Genomic DNA, 23449 nt, shown 5'->3' on the forward strand with positions numbered 1-23449 from the left:
CCAGGTCTGGATGTCCTCCTGGTTGCTGGCTCATATTGACTCCCTGGTTTGGATGTCCTCCTGGTTGCTGGCTCATATTGACTCCCTGGTTTGGATGTCCTCCTGGTTGCCGGCTCATATTGACTCCCAGGTTTGGATGTCCTCCTGGTTGCCGGCTCATATTGACTCCCTGGTTTGGATGTCCTCCTGGTTGCTGGCTCATATTGACTCCCAGGTCTGGATGTCCTCCTGGTTGCTGGCTCATATTGACTCCCTGGTTTGGATGTCCTCCTGGTTGCTGGCTCATATTGACTCCCAGGTTTGGATGTCCTCCTGGTTGCCGGCTCATATTGACTCCCAGGTTTGGATGTCCTCCTGGTTGCTGGCTCATATTGACTCCCTGGTTTGGATGTCCTCCTGGTTGCTGGCTCATATTGACTCCCAGGTTTGGATGTCCTCCTGGTTGCTGGCTCATATTGACTCCCTGGTTTGGATGTCCTCCTGGTTGCTGGCTCATATTGACTCCCAGGTTTGGATGTCCTCCTGGTTGCTGGCTCATATTGACTCCCTGGTTTGGATGTCCTCCTGGTTGCTGGCTCATATTGACTCCCTGGTTTGGATGTCCTCCTGGTTGCTGGCTCATATTGACTCCCTGGTTTGGATGTCCTCCTGGTTGCTGGCTCATATTGTCCACCGCCTGACCGCTGATTGCTCAGCCTTCTATTGGGATTTATTGCAATGGTTAGTATTGTAAAAAAACAAACCATCATCTTCATAACATATTTTTAATTTCAAGTCATTTCTCTGTACAAGGATGTTTGCACCATGGTGAAAGAGGTCAGGCTCCAGGTGCTGAGACCCAAACATTGCTCAACATCGAGCGTGCCAGAAAAGCGCTGCTGTTTTCCCAACATTTCTTGGAATTGTGGGTTGCAAGAAAAGTGCGACTACATCATTCCGGCAAACAATCCGTCGTGGTTCCTCGCTACAGGTAATCAGAACAAAATGTGGGACAGATACTTTGTAAGAATGTAAAACATATATCTGACATCTTGCATCCCGTGTCCTACAGTTCAGGAGGACACTGCTGCGTGTCACGCTGCATACGGGGGAGGGGCATCAGTCTCTGGGGGGGAATTGGGAGGACAGGAATGGGACTTGATACTGTTGTGTTTGCTCAGGGCCTCGTCCAAGTCCAACATCTGGCCGTTGACGGAGACGCTCATGCAGCCGTGATAGAAGGCCGTCACCGGGGTGGCAGCTAGCGGGACGTCATCTGAGAGCCAGAGACACAAGGTGACAGTTGTACTGAAGATGATGCATGTTGTATATACTCTACTGTGGTTATGGATGCAGACATTATGACAATATCATGTTCTGTTCTACAATATTGTTGTACTGTAGAACTAAGAGATAGTAATATTTTATTTGTATTTAATAATTTTCTCATTCTTTAATTACTAGCACATTATTATTGTTATAGCAAATAATACAAACTTTGTATTATTTGAACATAAACAAATATTACAATTATAAAATAAAAAACTACAAAAAAAAAGAGGTAGTAATGCTACAATAAAATTCCCGATGGGAAAACCAGAGATATAATTTATGGAGTCCATGGTAACTCATTTTTGCAGGATTAAATTCCTGTAATTTTTTATTCTTTTTTAAATTAAATAGTTTTCTATTTTATAAAATAACTATCATTATAAATTATAAAAAACATTTTTTTTATTAAACATTTTATAAAACATTAAATTATATTAAAAAACAAATAAATAAAATATCCTAAGGGAAAACTCGATGGATAATTGTACTTCTTGCTGGAATTTTCTTTAAATTGTTATTCTTTTTATAAAAGAATTGTTTAAATTTTTTTTATACAATTATTAATAGAAATGATAAAACTATTTTTTTACTTCTTAATAAAATATTTTATAAAACTTTTTACTAGTTCCATCCATCCATTTCTTTTAATCATTAATAGTATTATCATTATAAAATGTTACTATTAATATTATTATTATTATAAAATTAAAATAAAGATATACATAAAAAAAAGAGTTAGTAATGGTTTAATAAAATTCCCTACAGAAAACCCCGTAAGGGACAAGTGGTACAAAATGGATGGATGGATGGAAAACCACCTGGATAATTAATGGAGTCCATGGTAGTTTTGTACTTTTTGCAGAATCAAAACATAATACAAAACTTAAATTACATTTTATTTTTTGTTCTTATTTTTTAAATGTAATATTTTTTTTATTTTATAAAAACTATTATTGTTATTGTAAAGTACAAAACCATAATTTTTTATATTATAAAATATGAAACAATACTATTATAAAATTATATTAAAAACAAATAAAAATAAGCTAGTAATGGTACAGTAAAATTCCCCATTGGAAAACAATATGAATAATTAATTGTAATTCAGCAGGACTTTTCTTTAAATATTTGTACTTTTTATATATATTTTTAATCTTTATTTTATAAAACTATTATAATAAATTAGAAAACTATTTAAATGTTTTTATTAAAATATTCTATAAAACTTAAGGTTCCATCCATCAATTTTTCTTACCATTACTATAAAATTATTAACAAAAAAATACATAAAAAAAAGGAAATAATTGATTTTTAGTTGAATCACAATTTCGGACATGGACGATAATAAAAATCGATTAGTAAACATCAATGGGTAATTTATTGAGATGAAAGTGAAGCAGACAGTTGTAAAATGTGAGTGACAGCAGCCAACAATCACGAGAGATCAGACCAGCTACTTTTATTTTAGGCCATTTATGTTCCAGTTTGGCACACATTTCCATTAATTCAGTAAATGTGATGGCAATATCTCATTACAAATGTACTGTTTCTTTTTTTTTTTAATGCAAATGATAAACTATTATTTAGTAAAACAAAAACCACTGTAAAACTGCATCAATATAAATTAATTAAAAATGCATCAATAATACATTTTTAAATAAATCGTGAGGTGGCCAAAGATTCCCACATCTAAAAGGAATGCTATAATAAAATTCCCAAAGGGAAAACCATATGTATAATAAATGTAGTCCATGGTCATTTTGTACTTCCTGCAGGAGGTTTCTTTTAACTCCATTTATTTTGTATTCTTCTTTTTGAAATGTTTTGATTTAAAAAAATTATATATATATATATATATATATATATATTATAAAAGTATTATATTATTTTAAAATTATTGAAAACAAAAAATAAACAAATGTAAAAAGAAGAGGTAGTAATGTTTTAGTAGAATTCCTCTGGGAAAAGCAAATGGATAATAATGGAGTCCATTGTAACTTTATACTTCTTGCATGTTTAATTTCCCAGAACATCGTTGAGTGGAAGCAGGCAATAAATGATAAATGAAAACATGTTAAATTGAGGAACTTTAAAACAACTTTAATAATTACTTGGAGTGCATGAGAAAGTGGAAATAAAACACAACTAAACTGTATTTTGTGGTAAAATATTGGCGGCTCAGTCGTAAAAAATGTAACAGTAAAATTTACAGTGGTTTTACTGTAAATTTGAAGAGGGTACCATTGTTATTTTTACGGTCAAATTGTGGTGACAGAGCTTTTTACAATAAAATGTCGTGTAACACAACAACACAAACAAACTGATCAGTTGAATTGTGCAACCAACATTTTTTAAAGTACTTGTAGAAAAACTGTTGATTATTCCTGATACTGCTAACTATTGACACCGAGCATGTAAAAAAAATAAAATCCCATCAGAAGGTTGCCTACAGCCACAGTCGGTTAATATGGTTTTGACATATCCCAAGTTAGAGACAGGTATTTGTAGGCCACACAACTATGACTAGTGGTGTCTTTATCAGATCCATCCATCCATCCATTTTCTACCGCTTATTCCCTTTCGGGGTCGCGGCGGGCGCTGGCGCCTATCTCAGCTACAATCGGGCGGAAGACGGGGTACACCCTGGACAAGTCGCCACCTCATCGCAGGGCCAACACAGATAGACAGACAACATTCACATTCACACACTAGGGACCATTTAGTGTTGCCAATCAACCTATCCCCAGGTGCATGTCTTTGGAGGTGGGAGGGGCCTATCCCCAGGTGCATGTCTTTGGAGGTGGGAGGGGCCTATCCCCAGGTGCATGTCTTTGGAGGTGGGAGGGGCCTATCCCCAGGTGCATGTCTTTGGAGGTGGGAGGGGCCTATCCCCAGGTGCATGTCTTTGGAGGTGGGAGGGGCCTATCCCCAGGTGCATGTCTTTGGAGGTGGGAGGGGCCTATCCCCAGGTGCATGTCTTTGGAAGTGGGAGGAAGCCGGAGTACCCGGAGGGAACCCACGCATTCACGGGGAGAACATGCAAACTCCACACAGAAAGATCCCAAGCCTGGATTTGAACCCAGGACTGCAGGAACTTCGTACTGTGAGGCAGACGCACTAACCCCTCTGCCACCGTGAAGCCTCTTCTCTTTATCAGATATTGATATCAAATATAGGTGCGATATTAGCAAAAAAAAAAACAAGTATCAGATGATATCAGCTTGCATCTCAAACCTCCAATGTAAATTGTGCAAAGCCGGACAGCCGCTTAACATCTAAATGTCCTCCAATAAGCTCACAATTTCCTGCATTTTAGTCAAAAAGGTAAACATGCTAGGCTACTAGGAGCTAGCAGCTACACAAGAGCTAAGCACAAAAGCTGAGTGTCCGACACTACAGCATAAAACAGCACATTTGTCAATAGAAACTAGTATCAAATAATAATAGTTGCATAATATTTACACACAAAGTCTCCAAGGCAGAAGCGTGTTAGAAAGTATTCAGTAACAAATGTGTCCGCATCATTCAGTTTACTGTGTCATGAACTATTGTGGCCACTAAATGTTGGCAAATAGAAAATTAAAAGTCCATTTAAATTTTCTAAAGACTGCATAGGTCTGTCATAAGGTTAGTTTCTACCTACCATTGTTTCTACAGTTATTTAACATTTGGTATTAAACATATACATTTAACATTTACAGTTCAACATATAGTTCTAACATTTAAATTGAACCTTCAGATTTAACATATGAAAAATTTATAATTTGTCAATTATGATTAACGTTTCAATTTAACATTCAGATTTAAGATATTAGGCCCTGCGATGAGGTGGCGACTTGTCCAGGGTGCACCCCGCCTTCCGCCCAATTGTAGCTGAGATAGGCACCAGCGCCCCCCGTGACCCCAAAGGGAATAAGCGGTAGGAAATGGATGGATGGACTTAAGATATTAGGTTAACAATGAAATGTAACACTTAAGATTTAACATTTAATATTTCGATGTAACATTTAAATTGAACATTTAGATTTAATATTTAAATTCAACATTTATAATTTATGATTCATATTTAACACGTAAATTTAACATTTATATTTAACATTTAAGTTTAAGATGTAAAGGGACAAGCGGTAGAAAATGGATGGAAATTTAACGTTTATAATTGAACATTTTTAAGATTGAAATTAAAATTTATATTTAACCTTTCAATTCATATGTATATTTAACATTTAAATTGAACATTTAGATTTAAAATTCTAAAATTGTATTTTAATGAAACATTTATATTTAGATCAAGATTTGACATGCAGAGCTAATGTTTCTCTCTTGTTTTTATTTCTGTCTATTCTATCTTTTCCTATTCTAATTATTCAGAATCTCTCAGCTAGAAAAGTGTGACACAATGTTTACATTCTGCACATCTCTCACTAAATATCGATGACATCAAGCAGTGTTTCAATCTCGAAAATAAGCCCAAAAATGTGCTGTGATGGACAAAGTCTTTTCAATCTGATGAACACAAGAGATCTTGAATCCTTCACATCTGTGCTGTCAATTCTTCTATCTGCACTTCCTGACTAGCGAGACCACAAAGAAAAACAGAGCATTTGTTACTGGAAGGAATGGGACTGGCCACCATGCCACTTGGCAAATCTTAGGGGAGAAGGCTTCCTGGAACGGCTTGAAGTTTGCTTTGAAGCACTTTTTGGAAGGCCTCTCGAAAGCAGCTGTGCTATAACTAGATGCCTCTGCTTGGTAGACATGTTGGAATGATTAGAGCTCGGGAGGGAAATTGGCGCCTGTGTCAAATTGTCTTGAGCAAAGGATGACCGCTGGTCTCTGCAACTGACCTGGTATCCCAGCGACGTAGGTTCTGACGGGGTTCTGCATGCTGGAGTGGAGGCGCTGTAGAGCCTCCTGCAGGGCGTGGGGCGCGGCGTAGCTGACGGTGGAGGAGTTGGCGGACAGCTGCATCCCGCTCGGCGTCACGCTCAGCAGCACCGTCAAGTGGTCGGGGTAGCACAGCATCAGAGAGTCCAGCGTGGCCACGGAAACCCCATCCAGGAACACTTGCAGGTTCTGCATCGGACCTCACAAAGTTGACACCTTCTCAAGTTGTTGGGACTAAAGTGTGACGTACCGCGTCTTCTTCTCCTTGCGACAACACGGCGACCGACAGCGGGACGACCTCGTCGGAAAGGAGAGCAAAGAGGACCCCCGTGCTGCTGGAAGGACGTATGTCCAGCCTTAAATCCACCTTCCAACTGCCAGAGTCACCTGAACACACAGGACACCCCTAATTAACATGAAAAGTCCATGTCATATCTCGGTAGAAAACGTATCGCTCTGTTGCCGTATCGCTATTCTACACCACCTGTAATTTACACAGGTTAAAAAAACCCAAAACTGACATTTTTAAATTACATTTTTTTGTTGATCAGACCGATAGCAAATATCAATATCAGATGGCTGTCTAACAGCACATTGGTCAATAGAAACAGGTGACAAGTAATTAGAGTTGCACATTGGTCAATAGAAACAGGTGACAAGTAATTAGAGTTGCACATTGGTCAATAGAAACAGGTGACAAGTAATTAGAGTTGCACATTGGTCAATAGAAACAGGTGACAAGTAATCAGAGTTGCACATTGGTCAATAGAAACAGGTGACAAGTCATTAGAGTTGCACATTGGTCAATAGAAACAGGTGACAAGTCATTAGAGTTGAACATTGGTCAATAGAAACAGGTGACAAGTAATTAGAGTTGAACATTGGTCAATAGAAACAGGTGACAAGTAATTAGAGTTGCACATTGGTCAATAGAAACAGGTGACAAGTAATTAGAGTTGCAGATGACTTCCACATAGGTCTCCAAGGCGTATTAGAAGGTGTCCACATCTTTCAACTTACTGCATCATGAGCTTAGCTCATGTGACCCCCTAAGTGTCATCAAGAAAAATGAGCATCCATCCTGTCAAGACTAGGACTTTGGTGTGGTTTGTTCTCCCGTGGTGCAAAGTGACTGGATCGGACATTTCTTGCTTTGTCTTAAGCAGATGAGCAGCTGCTGTGTTTGTGTGGAAGTAGGAAAGCTTCCTGATCGTCCCAAGGAGGCGCTCCATCCTGTTGACTGAGATGTGATGGCAAATTCACTACATGTACATCATGTACATGTACACTATCTGTGGTTTCAGTCCTGCCTCATTCACTGCATTTATTGGAGTTTTGGCATTATCACTTGTGACTGGGATATCTTTTTCTTCCATTCCTTCCTGCGCAAAGTGACTCTGGTAGAGGGGGCGTGTCTTCTCATCTCCCAGTCTGCAGTGATGAAATGAGCACTTATCATCACACAGTTTCCCTGGACATCCTCCAGTTGGTCGTGAGCGCAGCAGATGATGCTCGGGATAGTTCATCCGCAACTTTTTTCTTGTCCTGCTCAGAAAGATCTGGCACAATCTCAGCGCTGAAGTGGGTGCGTGACGGGACGTGGTAACGTAGGTCAAGCACTTTCAGCAGCTCTTTAAAACCCTGCTTTTGCACAAGCGAATACGGCCTCGTGTCTGCACCTGCAAACACACCGATGGCGTTTGTGTTGGCTTAGGCCGGTCTGATTGTGCAACAAGGGGCTGCTTAAAAGGCGCAGTGATGTCGTTTGAGGGGCGTGGCCATACACACAGTCAGGGTTTAATCCACTAACATCTTCATCATTGTATATGACAGGGAAGCCAGGAGATTTAAAAGGCACAGGGTGTTCAAGCTCCTCTGTTACTCTGCTCACCATCACCATGCGCAAACTTTTTTATTTCTTCATAAAGCAAACCGTGGATCACGTGTGTGTCGATCCGAAGATAATGATCCGAACGGATCATGGATCAATGTTGATCCGTTGCACCACTACTGTTAAGGGAATCAAAGCTTTTATATATTAACAGTGAGGCCAGCCACTCAAAGTATCCGGAAGCTGCCTGTCTTGATTGATGGAACAGGCAGGGACTAAATCACAAACTGGATAACATCTCGGAAAAGCTTTCCGCTCTGCAAGGCGAGCTTATGATCACTTCCATCCTAGTCTGCATTGAACTTACTCACTGTAGTCAACATTGAAGTGTGCCAATCCTTCCCCAGTGAAGAAAGAGCCCGGTTCAACATACACGTAACATTGTTTACTCTTCTTCTTCAGGATGACATCCTTCACGCCGGACGCTCCCTGGTTCATTATGTTCCAGCCCCGGATGCAGCCATCGAGTCTGTGGTTGATCTAGAAGACGTGTGACTATTTCATTATACAATTTAATCATTTTCATAAATGTTAATATGTAGCAGCTCTCTTTTTCCCCCAAGTGCAGTCGGCTTACAGGTTTGATGACGTTGTTGGTGCGGTTGGGCAAACCGGCGATGTAAACTTTGGTCTCCAGTTTGCCATTAAAAGACGTGAAGAGACTCTCAGGACTGTTGATGCTCATTATGGCCTCCTTGCTGATCTTCACGCTGATGCTGTTCTCCAGCTCATCCACGGAGATCTGCAAGAATATGTTATCATGTGACTGCAAGATACTAAATGACAGGGATGTAGCAGTACCCAAATAATACTGTCGTCTTCATAATTGTGCTAATATGAGGGGAGGAAAGCACCAATTAAACTGAATTCAGTTCATTTCACAAAACATTGATTTGAGATACAAGTGTTTTCAGTTAAGAGCTCTGTCACATAACCAATTAAGCTGTACATTTGTTATAAATCAATAATATAGTCATACATAATCATATTTTTGCTCATCAAATATCTTCTATTGAATAGGTGTCAAACTCAGAGCCTGGGGGGCAGATCTGGCACCCGACATCGTTTAAAGTGGACCGCCATTTCAAACAAAGTGACCTGCCACTTCATTTAGAGTGGCCTGCCACAAAATGTTGCATGGGCCATGGCATCATTTTATGTGACCCGCCACATAAATGGATATCAAACATTAAAGATTCTTTATTCCACAGGTGTCCAACTCAAAGCATGGGGTCCAGATCTGACTTACCATGTCCTTTAATGTGGCCTGCCAGAACATTAAGCGTGACCCACAATGTCATTTTATGTGGGCCGCCATATCATTTTATGTGGGCATTGTTTAAAGTGGCCCCTGCATCGTTTAAAAATGGTGCTCCACATTATTTAAACGACCCGCCACATCAATTTACATAACCTGCCACAACATTTTAAATCAAACATCAACACTCTTTAATTGGCCTGGTGTCAAACTCAAAAAATGAGGACCTGATCTGGCTTGCCATTTCGTTAAATGTGGCCTGCTACAACATTTAAAGTGACCCGCCACGTCATCTTTTGTGGCCTGCCACATCATTTAAATTGACCAGCCACATCATTTAAATTGACCAGCCACATCATTTAAATTGACCAGCCACATCATTTAGTTTGGCCTGCCACATCATTTAAATTGACCAGCCACATCATTTAGTTTGGCCTGCCACATCATTTAAATTGACCAGCCACATCATTTAAATTGACCAGCCACATCATTCAAAGTGGCCCGTCAGATCATTTCACGTGGCACACCACATCATTTATTTGGCCTGCCAAATCATTTAAAGTGATTCGCCAGATCATTTAAAGTGGCACACCACGTCATTTTACCTGGACCACCACGTAATTTAACGGGGACCACTACATAATTTAATGTGGCCCTCCACATCACTTAAGTTGGCCCGCCACATCATTTAAAGTGACCTGCCACCTCATTTAAAGCAACACGCCACATCATTTTACATGGCCTGCCACAAGATTTTACTTGGAACATCATGTAAGTTAATGTGGACCACTACATAATTTAAAGTGGCTCTCCACATCATTTAAAGTGACCTGCCACATCATTTTATGTGGCCTGCCACAACATTTTACGTGGACCCCCAATGTAATTTAATGTGGACCACTACATAATTACAGTGGCCCTCCACACCAGTCACATCATTTAAAGTGACCCTCCACACCAGTCACATAATTTAAAGTGACCCCGACATCATTTAAAGTGTCCAACCACGTCATTTAATTTGGCCTGCCACTTCCTTTAAAGTGACCCGCCACGTCCTTTAAAGTGACCCGCCAGCTCATTTCATGTGGCCTGCCAAAATATTTTACGTGGACCACATGTCATTTATTGTGGACCACTCCGTGATAATTTAATTGGGTCGCCACATGATTTAAAGTCACCAGCCACTTCATATAATTTTGCCTGCCACATGATTTAAAGTGACCCACCAGATCATTTAATGTGGACCACCATGTAATTTAACGTGGACCACTACGTAATTTCAAGTGGCTCTCCACATCATTTAAATTGGCCTGCCACATTTGAAGTGACCTATCAAATCATATAAATTGGCCAGCCACATCATTTAACTCGGCCTGATCATGTAACGATATGTTCCAAGCCTTTTTTTAAAAGCTCAAAGTAAAAAGTAGAAAACAAGGCCAAGAAATATAATGATCCAAATGAGTTGCATTGATTATATTGACTGTTAGAAGCGGCAGCCATTAAAAAGAGTTGGACACCCTGCTGCTCCATCGGTTCTGAACAAGTCTCCTCACCACATGCCACTGTCCATCGTTGATGGCTTTGCCTCCACTGGTCACCTTGAAGGTGTGCGGGTTTTTAAACTGGACCTCAATATGTCCGCCTCGTAGCCCCAACATGAACCAGGAGTCCCGGGAGGACTCGGCATAGAGGATAACTCCCTCTGGGTCGAAGGTGCGGAAGTCGAACTCGGCCGCAAACCTAGCACATAACGGAAGAGGATATTAATGCTGCGTGGTGTAATATTTGTTGCTGTTGTTGCACTCACTTGGTGTTCTCTGGCAGGCGAAAGAGCAGATATATCCCAGGGAGCCCAGCAAACTGCTCCCCCAAGTACAGCATCTCCGCATTTTTGGAGTCGTACAACTCCACGCAGACTGGGATCTTCTCACAGCTGCGCCCGTCGTCCGCCAGGCGGAGGTCCTGACGGCCGTCGCAGTGGCAGGTGTAGCTGCCGACGTTGTTGATGCAGATGCCGTCGCACACGCTCGTCTGGCATTCATCCACGTCTGCGACCACACATTCAGAAGTTAAACCCTCAGCACACGTGAAGGGTCGGGCCGCCACGACATCCAGCTTGTAGGCACCGCCCCAATTCCGTCGGTACTATCGTTTTTTATTGATGGACTTAAAATCCAACGGTGCCATATTATCGATGGCAGCAACAAGGACAAGGTGATACAAGAAATGGAAACATCTAAGAAATCTGTCTGTGGCAGCACAGGAGAAAGTATAAATATATTTGTTGCATCTTATTGAACATAACTGTGGTGCGTTCAAAGACCCTGCGTATCTGAATAATAAAAAGACTTTTAAAATGAGGCTGTAACAGTGGTAGTGGTATCATCACTCACCGTTGCAGCTTTTGGAAGTGAAGTTGTATTTGAAGCCGGGGGGACACACACACTCAAACATGCCCAGCGTGTTGACACATGTTGCAGGCGGCTGGCAAATACTGGGGTACATCAGGCACTCGTTGACATCTGAAGACAGTCACCGGAGAGAGGCTTCAAAATGGGATTCACAAATGTCTTTTTACACAGACCAACTGATATGAAAGTTTGAAGATGTGTTTTTTCCCATTTCAGGATGTCATTTATACAAATAAACACATGTTGCCGTGAAAGTTAACATAATAAGGTTGCTTGGATCCAATTAAGAATGTCTTAGACTCAGACGCCCTCCTGTCCAAAAATACAAATGGTTCATTCCCCACAGACAGCGGCAAACCTAGCGTTGAACACTTGACAACACAGACGTCATAAAGTCGTCAAAGCTCACCTTTGAATATTCACACACAGCACCAACATTTTGGAACAAAGATGAGGTGATAGAAGAAAGGTAAAAATATGATACATTTATTTGTGGTCGCGTAGGCAAAAGTTATGTTACGGTTCCCTCTATCATTTCATATGTACATAACTGTGGTGCGTTCAAAGACCCTTGTATAAAGTGAGAAACAGGTTTTAAAGACGGGGGCACTTAACCCCTTGCAGATGCACTAATACTAATATATTTATAATAAGAATAATGATGGATTATTATGAGTCATGTCACCCATAAATGAAAGTCTGTTTTACATTCAGCACATATTCATACTCATATTTAGTAAATAACGACAGGTTATATGAGTATATATTTAAAATCACATTCTAGCCTTTATCTACATACACACACACACACACACATACATACATATTATATATATATATATATATATATATATATATATGATACACACACCCACACACATATAAGATATTTTAATCATTTAACAAGTGGTTCAATTTGGTCGTATTTTTGCCTCATTCCTGTGAGAATCCTGCGTGTGACTGAAGCATTAAGGAGTGGTACTATCCAGGACTAGTTGCCGTGTGCGCAAAGAACTACCAGGTAGCATCTGTGATTAGATAATATTGTATCATCTTTTTCAACTTCAGACTTCTCAGGTCTTGTCGTGCATTCTTCACTCACACTTTAAGTGAGCGAGGAGGCCAAAACTAACCAGACCCCTAACAGATATTTTACTTGTAAATGTCTAACTAGTATTTGAGTAACACACGCTTCACAACGCACACACCGTGAGGATAAGAACTAGTCGGTCATGTCCAAACAACTATCAGCTCCAATCACAAACAGCTGAGAGTGACCAGCAGTTTGCAAACAAGCTGGGCCGATCAAAGATGTGAGAAAGCAAATGTTCCTCGCCGAGTCCGTGCATGTTTGGAGAGACTTTGAGACTTTGTACTGCACACGCTCAAGATAAACAAAGACAAGTCCCGGCACAAACTGCCAGAGCAAGGCAGCAGGCCAGCAGAAATAAGAGTGAAGTTTTTTGGACACCTGGGAGGTCCGTCACATTCTGTCATTGCACAACCTCAAGTCAGTGAAGGAAGAAAACAACACCTTTGGCTTTTATGGAAGCGTATGGCTGCACGCTCCATATACTCTAACTTGACATCTTCTAAGTCAATATGACATGGTTGCTCTGCTGCACGAACATCTGTCCTCTTCTTACAAGCTCTACTTCACACCTGGGCCAAAGACAACACATTTGCTGGAATATATACAATCATTTCTACTATATACAGTTATGTTCGGTGATATATACAGTACAGTTATGAGTAATATACACAGTTATGTTCAGAGATATATACAGTTACAGTATTATCAGTAATATACACAGTTATGTTCAGTGATGTATACAGTTACATTTAGTGATGTATACAGTTGTCAGTGATATATAGTTATTATCAGTAATATATACAGTTATGTTCAGTAATATATAGTTACATTCACTAATATATTCAGTTCTCAGTAATATATATTCATCATGTATACAGTATATACACATATATATTCAGTAATACATACAGTTATTTTTCCCGCTTGTTTTCGTTTCGCCTCGGGGCTCAAACCCGGGTCCGCCGGATGAGAGCCCAGAGTATTAAATACTGATCTTAAAGCTGGAGCTGTCAACTCAATTTCCAGCCCCAGCTGGGAAGGTGTACACTCACCCTCGTGAAAGGCACTCTCATCCGGGTCACGGCACCAATTGTAACCCACTTGTTTTCCCCGGGTCTCGAACCTGGGTTCCGCAGAATGTGAGTCGAGCACACTAGGCACTGCTGTCAACTCAATTTCCAGACCCAGTTCTGAAGGTGTACACTCGCCCCAGTAAACCTCCCTCTTATCCGGGTCACGGCACCAATGTTAGCCTCCAGCCCGCTGTGTTCCATATAACACGTACATACCCACACATGTTAGCCTCCAGCCCGCTGTGTTCCATATAACACGTACATACCCACACATGTTAGCCTCCAGCCCGCTAGGTTCCATATAACACGTACATACCCACACATGTTAGCCTCCAGCCCGCTAGGTTCCATATAACACGTACATACCCACACATGTTAGCCTCCAGCCCGCTGTGTTCCATATAACACGTACATACCCACACATGTTAGCCTCCAGCCCGCTAGGTTCCATATAACACGTACATACCCACACATGTTAGCCTCCAGCCCGCTGTGTTCCATATAACACGTACATACCCACACATGTTAGCCTCCAGCCCGCTGTGTTCCATATAACACGTACATACCCACACATGTTAGCCTCCAGCCCGCTGTGTTCCATATAACACGTACATACCCACACATGTTAGCCTCCAGCCCGCTAGGTTCCATATAACACGTACATACCCACACATGTTAGCCTCCAGCCCGCTAGGTTCCATATAACACGTACATACCCACACATGTTAGCCTCCAGCCCGCTGTGTTCCATATAACACGTACATACCCACACATGTTAGCCTCCAGCCCGCTGTGTTCCATATAACACGTACATACCCACACATGTTAGCCTCCAGCCCGCTGTGTTCCATATAACACGTACATACCCACACATGTTAGCCTCCAGCCCGCTGTGTTCCATATAACACGTACATACCCACACATGTTAGCCTCCAGCCCGCTGTGTTCCATATAACACGTACATACCCACACATGTTAGCCTCCAGCCCGCTGTGTTCCATATAACACGTACATACCCACACATGTTAGCCTCCAGCCCGCTGTGTTCCATATAACACGTACATACCCACACATGTTAGCCTCCAGCCCGCTGTGTTCCATATAACACGTACATACCCACACATGTTAGCCTCCAGCCCGCTAGGTTCCATATAACACGTACATACCCACACATGTTAGCCTCCAGCCCGCTGTGTTCCATATAACACGTACATACCCACACATGTTAGCCTCCAGCCCGCTAGGTTCCATATAACACGTACATACCCACACATGTTAGCCTCCAGCCCGCTAGGTTCCATATAACACGTACATACCCACACATGTTAGCCTCCAGCCCGCTGTGTTCCATATAACACGTACATACCCACACATGTTAGCCTCCAGCCCGCTGTGTTCCATATAACACGTACATACCCACACGTTAGCCTCCAGCCCGCTGTGTTCCATATAACACGTACATACCCACACATGTTAGCCTCCAGCCCGCTGTGTTCCATATAACACGTACATACCCACACATGTTAGCCTCCAGCCCGCTGTGTTCCATATAACACGTACATACCCACACATGTTAGCCTCCAGCCCGCTGTGTTCCATATAACACGTACATACCCACACATGTTAGCCTCCAGCCCGCTGTGTTCCATATAACACGTACATACCCACACATGTTAGCCTCCAGCCCGCTGTGTTCCATATAACACGTACATACCCACACATGTTAGCCTCCAGCCCGCTAGGTTCCATATAACACGTACATACCCACACATGTTAGCCTCCAGCCCGCTGTGTTCCATATAACACGTACATACCCACACATGTTAGCCTCCAGCCCGCTAGGTTCCATATAACACGTACATACCCACACATGTTAGCCTCCAGCCCGCTAGGTTCCATATAACACGTACATACCCACACATGTTAGCCTCCAGCCCGCTGTGTTCCATATAACACGTACATACCCACACATGTTAGCCTCCAGCCCGCTGTGTTCCATATAACACGTACATACCCACACATGTTAGCCTCCAGCCCGCTAGGTTCCATATAACACGTACATACCCACACATGTTAGCCTCCAGCCCGCTAGGTTCCATATAACACGTACATACCCACACATGTTAGCCTCCAGCCCGCTGTGTTCCATATAACACGTACATACCCACACATGTTAGCCTCCAGCCCGCTGTGTTCCATATAACACGTACATACCCACACATGTTAGCCTCCAGCCCGCTACGTTCCATATAACACGTACATACCCACACATGTTAGCCTCCAGCCCGCTGTGTTCCATATAACACGTACATACCCACACATGTTAGCCTCCAGCCCGCTGTGTTCCATATAACACGTACATACCCACACATGTTAGCCTCCAGCCCGCTGTGTTCCATATAACACGTACATACCCACACATGTTAGCCTCCAGCCCGCTGTGTTCCATATAACACGTACATACCCACACATGTTAGCCTCCAGCCCGCTGTGTTCCATATAACACGTACATACCCACACATGTTAGCCTCCAGCCCGCTAGGTTCCATATAACACGTACATACCCACACATGTTAGCCTCCAGCCCGCTGTGTTCCATACAACACGTACATACCCACACATGTTAGCCTCCAGCCCGCTGTGTTCCATATAACACGTACATACCCACACATGTTAGCCTCCAGCCCGCTGTGTTCCATATAACACGTACATACCCACACGTTAGCCTCCAGCCCGCTGTGTTCCATATAACACGTACATACCCACACATGTTAGCCTCCAGCCCGCTAGGTTCCATATAACACGTACATACCCACACATGTTAGCCTCCAGCCCGCTAGGTTCCATATAACACGTACATACCCACACATGTTAGCCTCCAGCCCGCTGTGTTCCATATAACACGTACATACCCACACATGTTAGCCTCCAGCCCGCTGTGTTCCATATAACACGTACATACCCACACATGTTAGCCTCCAGCCCGCTAGGTTCCATATAACACGTACATACCCACACATGTTAGCCTCCAGCCCGCTAGGTTCCATATAACACGTACATACCCACACATGTTAGCCTCCAGCCCGCTGTGTTCCATATAACACGTACATACCCACACATGTTAGCCTCCAGCCCGCTGTGTTCCATATAACACGTACATACCCACACATGTTAGCCTCCAGCCCGCTACGTTCCATATAACACGTACATACCCACACATGTTAGCCTCCAGCCCGCTGTGTTCCATATAACACGTACATACCCACACATGTTAGCCTCCAGCCCGCTGTGTTCCATATAACACGTACATACCCACACATGTTAGCCTCCAGCCCGCTACGTTCCATATAACACGTACATACCCACACATGTTAGCCTCCAGCCCGCTGTGTTCCATATAACACGTACATACCCACACAGTTGATGTTGTCGGAGAGGAAGTAGCCGTCTTCACACATGCAGTGGAAGCTCCCAGGAATATTGTAACATTTTTGGTTACATCCGGCTGGGAACTCGGGATCCGAACACTCATCGATGTCTGCAAGGTCCACAAGAATTACTCCAAGAGGTGATGTTGTTGTGAAGAGGAAGTAGTGGACTCACCGTTGTTACAGCACTGCCCCTTCCAGCCGGCCTTGCACACACACGTGTAGGAGCCCTGGCCGTCCTCGCAGCGCTGCGAGCCTTCCTTGTAGCACGGATACGGCGTGCACTGGTTGCTGATTTCTGCACGACAGCACGGAGATGGTGACATTAGCACGGAGATGGTGACATTCATTTTCTCCCACATGGCGACTGAACAAGGTGAAAGCAGGCCTCACCCGTCACGCAGCTGCGTAGATCAGATGGAATTGTGGAGTCGGAGTTTTGTTTCTTGATGCCCACGCGGTGGGAGCCCAGACACACTTTGACAGACAGACAGGATGTTCACCACTAAAAAGTCCCTCCGGGAATTTGCTGGGCTAAAATACCTGAATTTGCAGCATGCTTTTGCAGAAAATGTAGCAATGTTTTGAGGCAAAATTCTTTCAATGACATCCAACTCTTGTCATTTTAGGAATGTGTTATGGGTTTAAACGTCATCACAACAAAATTGGAAAAACAAATACTATATTGATATTTTACTTGTTTTACACCACAAAGGCTGATAAGTAAAAGCACATATTCAGAGCTCATAAACAAATGACTGCAATGTTTTGATTAAACCTAACTATTAACAGTAATTACTAATTATGATGACAAAAATAAACACTTCCTCATTGTGTCGCCCGCAAGTTGCAAACATTCTCCGTGTGGTTTTAGAAGGGTTTGTCTGTCCTAACAAACCCATCTAATTCAGATCCCTAAAGTGAGTAATTCATTCAACAGGATTTAAATACAGATTCTCGCAATGTAGTATTTGATATAATAATCATAATGAAACGTTTTCAAAAAGGGTTAAATGTTAGAAAAGCTCCTTTTGGTTTGGATGGAGATGACCTAAAACATCCCCCAAAAATTTAATAAATAAATATATATATGTATATAAATAATATATATAATAATGAATAATATATAAACATAATAATATTTATATACATTTCAATTTTTTAAAATCATGAATTGATTTACAATTCATATGAATATTAATAAAATATGCATATATATATATATATATATATATATATATATATACAGTATATATATATAATACACATACACACACATAATATATAATACATTTTTGGAAAATTACGAATTTATTTAGAATTGGGGTGAGTTAAAAATATATATTTTTAATTAATAAATTTGTATATGAATAATAAAACAAATATACACATGTATACACTAATTAATTAATTATATATATAAAATTAATTAAATATATATATATATATATATACATATATATATATATATTCACACACAAACGCACGCACGCACACACACATACGCTCATACACACACACACACACACACACATACATTTTGAAAAATATGAATGGATTTAAAAATCGGGATGAATAAGAATCACAATTCGGTTGTGAATCAATTTTTTGTGCACCCATGTTAGACATTAATTTAAATTCCAAATGTATCCCTGCAATTTAAGAGCATTTAAGAACTCTCAAGAGCGAGTTATTGCGCTCATTTTTGTTGGTAAGTGAGCGATGATGAGAGATCATCACGCTTCAACATCTCTAACATGTTAATGCTGCCTCTTTGCCTAGTCAGCATTGCAAATAAAAATATGATCTTACCTGTCTTACACTACACGGGAGTACGACAGTTGTGCCGTTTGAGCCAGAAATAGTTTATACATTGTTACACTTTGAAAAGCAACATATGTTCTGATTAGACAGTTAGCGTGCATTTGAGCGCCACTCAGAGACAAATTCTAATTGACGCTGTTTGACAAAATGTGCTGCCAAGTTCAATTTGGGTGAATTGGCATACATTCCCGTAGGGACTGATTGAAGCAACACCATTTTAATGCATTCAAGACTGAAAACTTACCAATGTACTTTGGGTAAAAGTACTCCTGCAAAAGAAAAGATGATTTTAGGAGGTTTCATGTTGAGAAGAATAAACATTTTAGCTCAAAAAGAAGCTTCAAGGTTTAGAAATGTTCATAAATATGAATAATGTGACTGTTGTATCTTTAGTGTAAAACCTGACACATCAAATATTGATATTTATATGACAAGCAGAGCTTATTTAATCCTACCCCTTTTTCATATCAGAGCAATTTCATCCCATTTCCTTGTTCCCTGTTTGTAACAGAACAGTGAATACATAAATAATAAAGAAATAAATATACCTCCAGTAAGTAAACAAATGTTAAATACATAAATAATCTGAAAAAATGTTCAAGATTTTGATCATTCTTCTTCTGTGTACTTTGTGAACACTTGCAGTTTGAACAGTCTCTTAAACTGAGTCATGTTGGTGCTTTGTTTGATTTCTTTGGTTAACGCATTCCATCATTTAATTCCACATACTAAACTAAAGGTTTGAAGTGTTGTACGCACGTACACATTTTTGAAATTAGATTTTACTCTAAGGTTATATTCCTCCTTTGTTGAGAAAAAATGTTTTATTACTTATAACAGGTTATAGTTTGCTTTGTACATAATTTTAACTGTTGAATCACTGAATGTTTATAATTGTGATTCAATAAATAAAGTGTTTGTATGTTCTCTAGATCCAACATTAAGTATAATTCCAATTTGTAACACAGTTAGTAAATGAAGTATGCTTTTGTAATTGTTTCCTCATATTTCTGCACAATACCTCAGATATGTAACACTAGCCCGCAGTAGAGAATATCCATCCATCCATCCATTTCTACCGCTTATTCCCTTTCGGGGTCGCGGGGGCGCTGGCGCCTATCTCAGCTACAATCGGGCGGAAGGCAGGGTACACCCTGGACAAGTCGCCACCTCATCGCAGGCCCAGTGGAGAACAGGAAGGGATTTTTACTCCAGAACATATTTCCCTTTAGTCATTCTTGCCTCTTAATTATGTATATTTTTTACATGAGATTTCCAGTTTAATGTCCACCCTGTCTATTTGTGTTTGGCTTTCCCTTTGACTCACCTTGCTTCCAAATGCAACTGAGATGGGCGGTAGAATATATATAAATATATATATATATATATATATATATATATATATATATATATATATATATATATATCCATCCATTTTCTACCGCTTATTACCTTTGGGGTCGCTGGTGCCTACCTCAGCTACAATCGGGCGGAAGGCGGAGTACACCCTGGACAAGTCGCCAAGAGCGACAACACAGATAGACAGGGGGACGGCGTGGCGCAGTGGTAGAGTGGCCGTGCTCAACCTGAGGGTCCTGGTTCAATCCCCACCTAGTACCAACCTCGTCACGTCCGTTGTGTCCTGAGCAAGACACTTCACCCTTGCTCCTGATGGGTGCTGGTGAGCGCCTTGCATGGCAGCTCCCTCCATCAGTGTGTGAATGTGGAAGTAGTGTCAAAGCGCTTTGAGTACCTTGAAGGTAGAAAAGTGCTAGACAGGTACAACCCATTTATCATTTATAGACAGACAAACACTCACATTCACACACTAGGGACCATTTAGTGTTGCCTATCAACTTATCCCCAGGGGCATGTCTTAAAGTTAAAGTAGCAATGATTGTCACACACACACACACACACACACACACACACACACACACACACACACACACACACACACACACACACACACACACACACACACACACACACATTAGCTGTGGTGAAATTTGTCCTCTGCATTTGACCCATCCCCTTGAACACCCCCTGGGAGGTGAGGGGAGCAGTGGGCAGCAGCGGCGCCACGCCCGGGAAATCAATTATGGTGATTTAACCCCCAATTCCAAGCCTTGATGCTGAGTGCCAAGCAGGGAGGTAATGGCTCCCATTTTTATAGTCTTTGGTATGACTCAGCTGGGGTTTGAACTCCCAACCTACCCATCTCAGGGCGGACACTCTAACCACTAAGCCACTGAGTAGGTTGGAGGTCTTTGGAGGTAGGAGGGGCCTATCCCCAGGTGCATGTCTTTGGAGGGGGGAGGGGCCTATCCCCAGGTGCATGTCTTTGGAGGTGGGAGGGGCCTATCCCCAGGTGCATGTCTTTGGAGGGGGGAGGGGCCTATCCCCAGGTGCATGTCTTTGGAGGTGGGAGGGGCCTATCCCCAGGTGCATGTCTTTGGAGGTGGGAGGGGCCTATCCCCAGGTGCATGTCTTTGAAGGTGGGAGGGGCCTATCCCCAGGTGCATGTCTTTGGAGGTGGGAGGGGCCTATCCCCAGGTGCATGTCTTTGGAGGTGGGAGGAAGCCGGAGTACCCGGAGGGAACCCACGCAGTCACGGGGAGAACATGCAAACTCCACACAGAAAGATCCTGAGCCTGGGATTGAACCCAGGACTACTCAGGACCTTCGTATTGTGAGGCAGACGCACTAACCCCTCTGCCACCGTGAAGGCCTATTTCCATATATATATATACATATATATATATATATATATATATATATATATATATATATATATATACACACACAAGTTGCTGGCACGTCCACTCTACCAACCGAGACATACGGCCCCAATAGGGTCTTGTCAGGCCCTAAAAACTAAGACTGCTGGCAGCTTTGTGGTCCTAAAGTCGACAATGCAACTTTTTTTTTTTGGTTACATCTCACCTGTTTGCTTTTTTGTTTTTGTAGTACTTTGGGGGTGGGGGGTCAGAGGTCAGGGTGCCTACCGTCTCGGGCTGGTTCTCGAAGATCTCCCTGGCCTCCTCCTTGTTGCACAGCTCCTCCACACACTCGCGCTCCAGGTTACCCTCCTTATGCTCCTCAAAGAGCGAGTTGGCCCTCCTGTGCCGGCGCAGGAAGCGCGAGGCCGCGCGCTGGCTCAGGACTGCGGGGGGCGCGCACGCAGGCACGAGCACGCGCGCGCACGAACAAACATGTTATTTTCTGTTCCATGACTTTGCAGAAAAAACAAAAAGTGATCCGAGCAGGAATGTTTCCCCGGACAAATGATGGAGGAATTGGAACGGAGGTATTTGGAAGAAAAAATAACGCTCCCCTTTTTTTTTTTTTTTGGGAAAGTGAAAGTTTCAACTTACATCTCGAAGCGTCGACGAAGGTCAGCAGAAGGAGGAGAAGAAGGAGGAGAAACAAACATGGCGGCAGGAGGTCTGGTCTCCTCATCGTCGGGCCGGTGAGTGCTTCTCGGCGGACTGCAATCCGCCTTCTTAGCCTCCCAAATACTTGGCTCGGGAGCCTGCGTGGGTGGAACTTATCGCGCTCCAAAGAGATTTGGCAAAGACGCCGAGAGAGCCATCAATTGATGAACCTGGACCCCGACTTAAACACCTTGAAAAACTTATTGGGGTGTTACCATTTAGTGGTCAATTGTAGGGAATATGTACTGTACTGTGCAATCTAATAATACAAGTATCAATCAATCCAAAAAAGCCGCTACTGTTCTCCGCCATCGACGACTAAACCTCCATTTTAATGTCATCATGCCAGCCTAGTGCGCGTGCGCGGGGGGACCCCGGACCCCTGCACACCTGGCATCGGCATCGGCTCAGTATCGTTGGATATCGTTACATTGTCGCTCATGTTACACAGAAACACAACATTGGTCGGTTTATTAATGTTTATTTTGTTTATAGCAGGGGTGTCCAAAGTGTGGGCGGGGGCCATTTGCAGCCCGCGTCACATTGTTTAACAGCCTGCAGCAAATTCTAAAAATCCATCCATCTTCTTCCGCTTATCCGAGGTCGGGTCGCAGGGGCAGCAGCCTAAGCAGGGAAGCCCCGACTTCATTTCCCCCCATAGGATGAAGAAGTGCGCTTCTTCTTCTACGGTAAGCAGCCGCCAACTTCATTTTGCCTGGTAGAAGAAGCAGTGCATGCTGGGATATATGACTGCGGGCGGCGTGCCGTTTCTGTGTGTTTATGTAAAGAGCCCAAAATGGCTCCCATTAAGAGACACGCTTACGACGCAGAGT

The 23449-nt window shown here is 42.3% G+C and overlaps 1 protein-coding gene across 1 annotated transcript; it reads right to left on the bottom strand.

The window, feature by feature from the left end:
- Positions 1-750: 750 nt before the first annotated feature.
- pros1 (protein S) lies at positions 751-22973 on the bottom strand. The gene is made up of 14 exons (XM_061887069.1): positions 22557-22973; positions 22188-22345; positions 19424-19448; positions 17749-17832; positions 17531-17653; positions 17340-17465; positions 11744-11872; positions 11158-11398; positions 10904-11090; positions 8667-8831; positions 8401-8569; positions 6449-6585; positions 6159-6387; positions 751-1255 (listed from the first exon to the last, which is right to left on the bottom strand). The coding sequence occupies exons 1-14, from the start codon at positions 22639-22641 to the stop codon at positions 1074-1076; spliced, it is 2040 nt and encodes a 679-aa protein (XP_061743053.1). The 5' UTR covers positions 22642-22973; the 3' UTR covers positions 751-1073.
- Positions 22974-23449: the final 476 nt, after the last annotated feature.

This window comes from Nerophis ophidion, linkage group LG25 (assembly GCF_033978795.1).
Source record: "Nerophis ophidion isolate RoL-2023_Sa linkage group LG25, RoL_Noph_v1.0, whole genome shotgun sequence".
In the NCBI taxonomy this organism is placed as follows: domain Eukaryota; kingdom Metazoa; phylum Chordata; class Actinopteri; order Syngnathiformes; family Syngnathidae; genus Nerophis; species Nerophis ophidion.

Bases quoted from the DNA above. Each gene is read 5' to 3' on its own strand.
- pros1 (XM_061887069.1), bottom strand. From the start codon at position 22,641: ATGAGGAGACCAGACCTCCTGCCGCCATGTTTGTTTCTCCTCCTTCTT. The intron at 17,833-19,423 runs GTAAGTTTTCAG...TGTCTGTCAAAG, and splicing joins CTTTTACCCAAAGTACATTG to TGTGTCTGGGCTCCCACCGC. The intron at 11,399-11,743 runs GTGAGTGATGAT...GTGTGGTCGCAG, and splicing joins CACTTCCAAAAGCTGCAACG to ACGTGGATGAATGCCAGACG.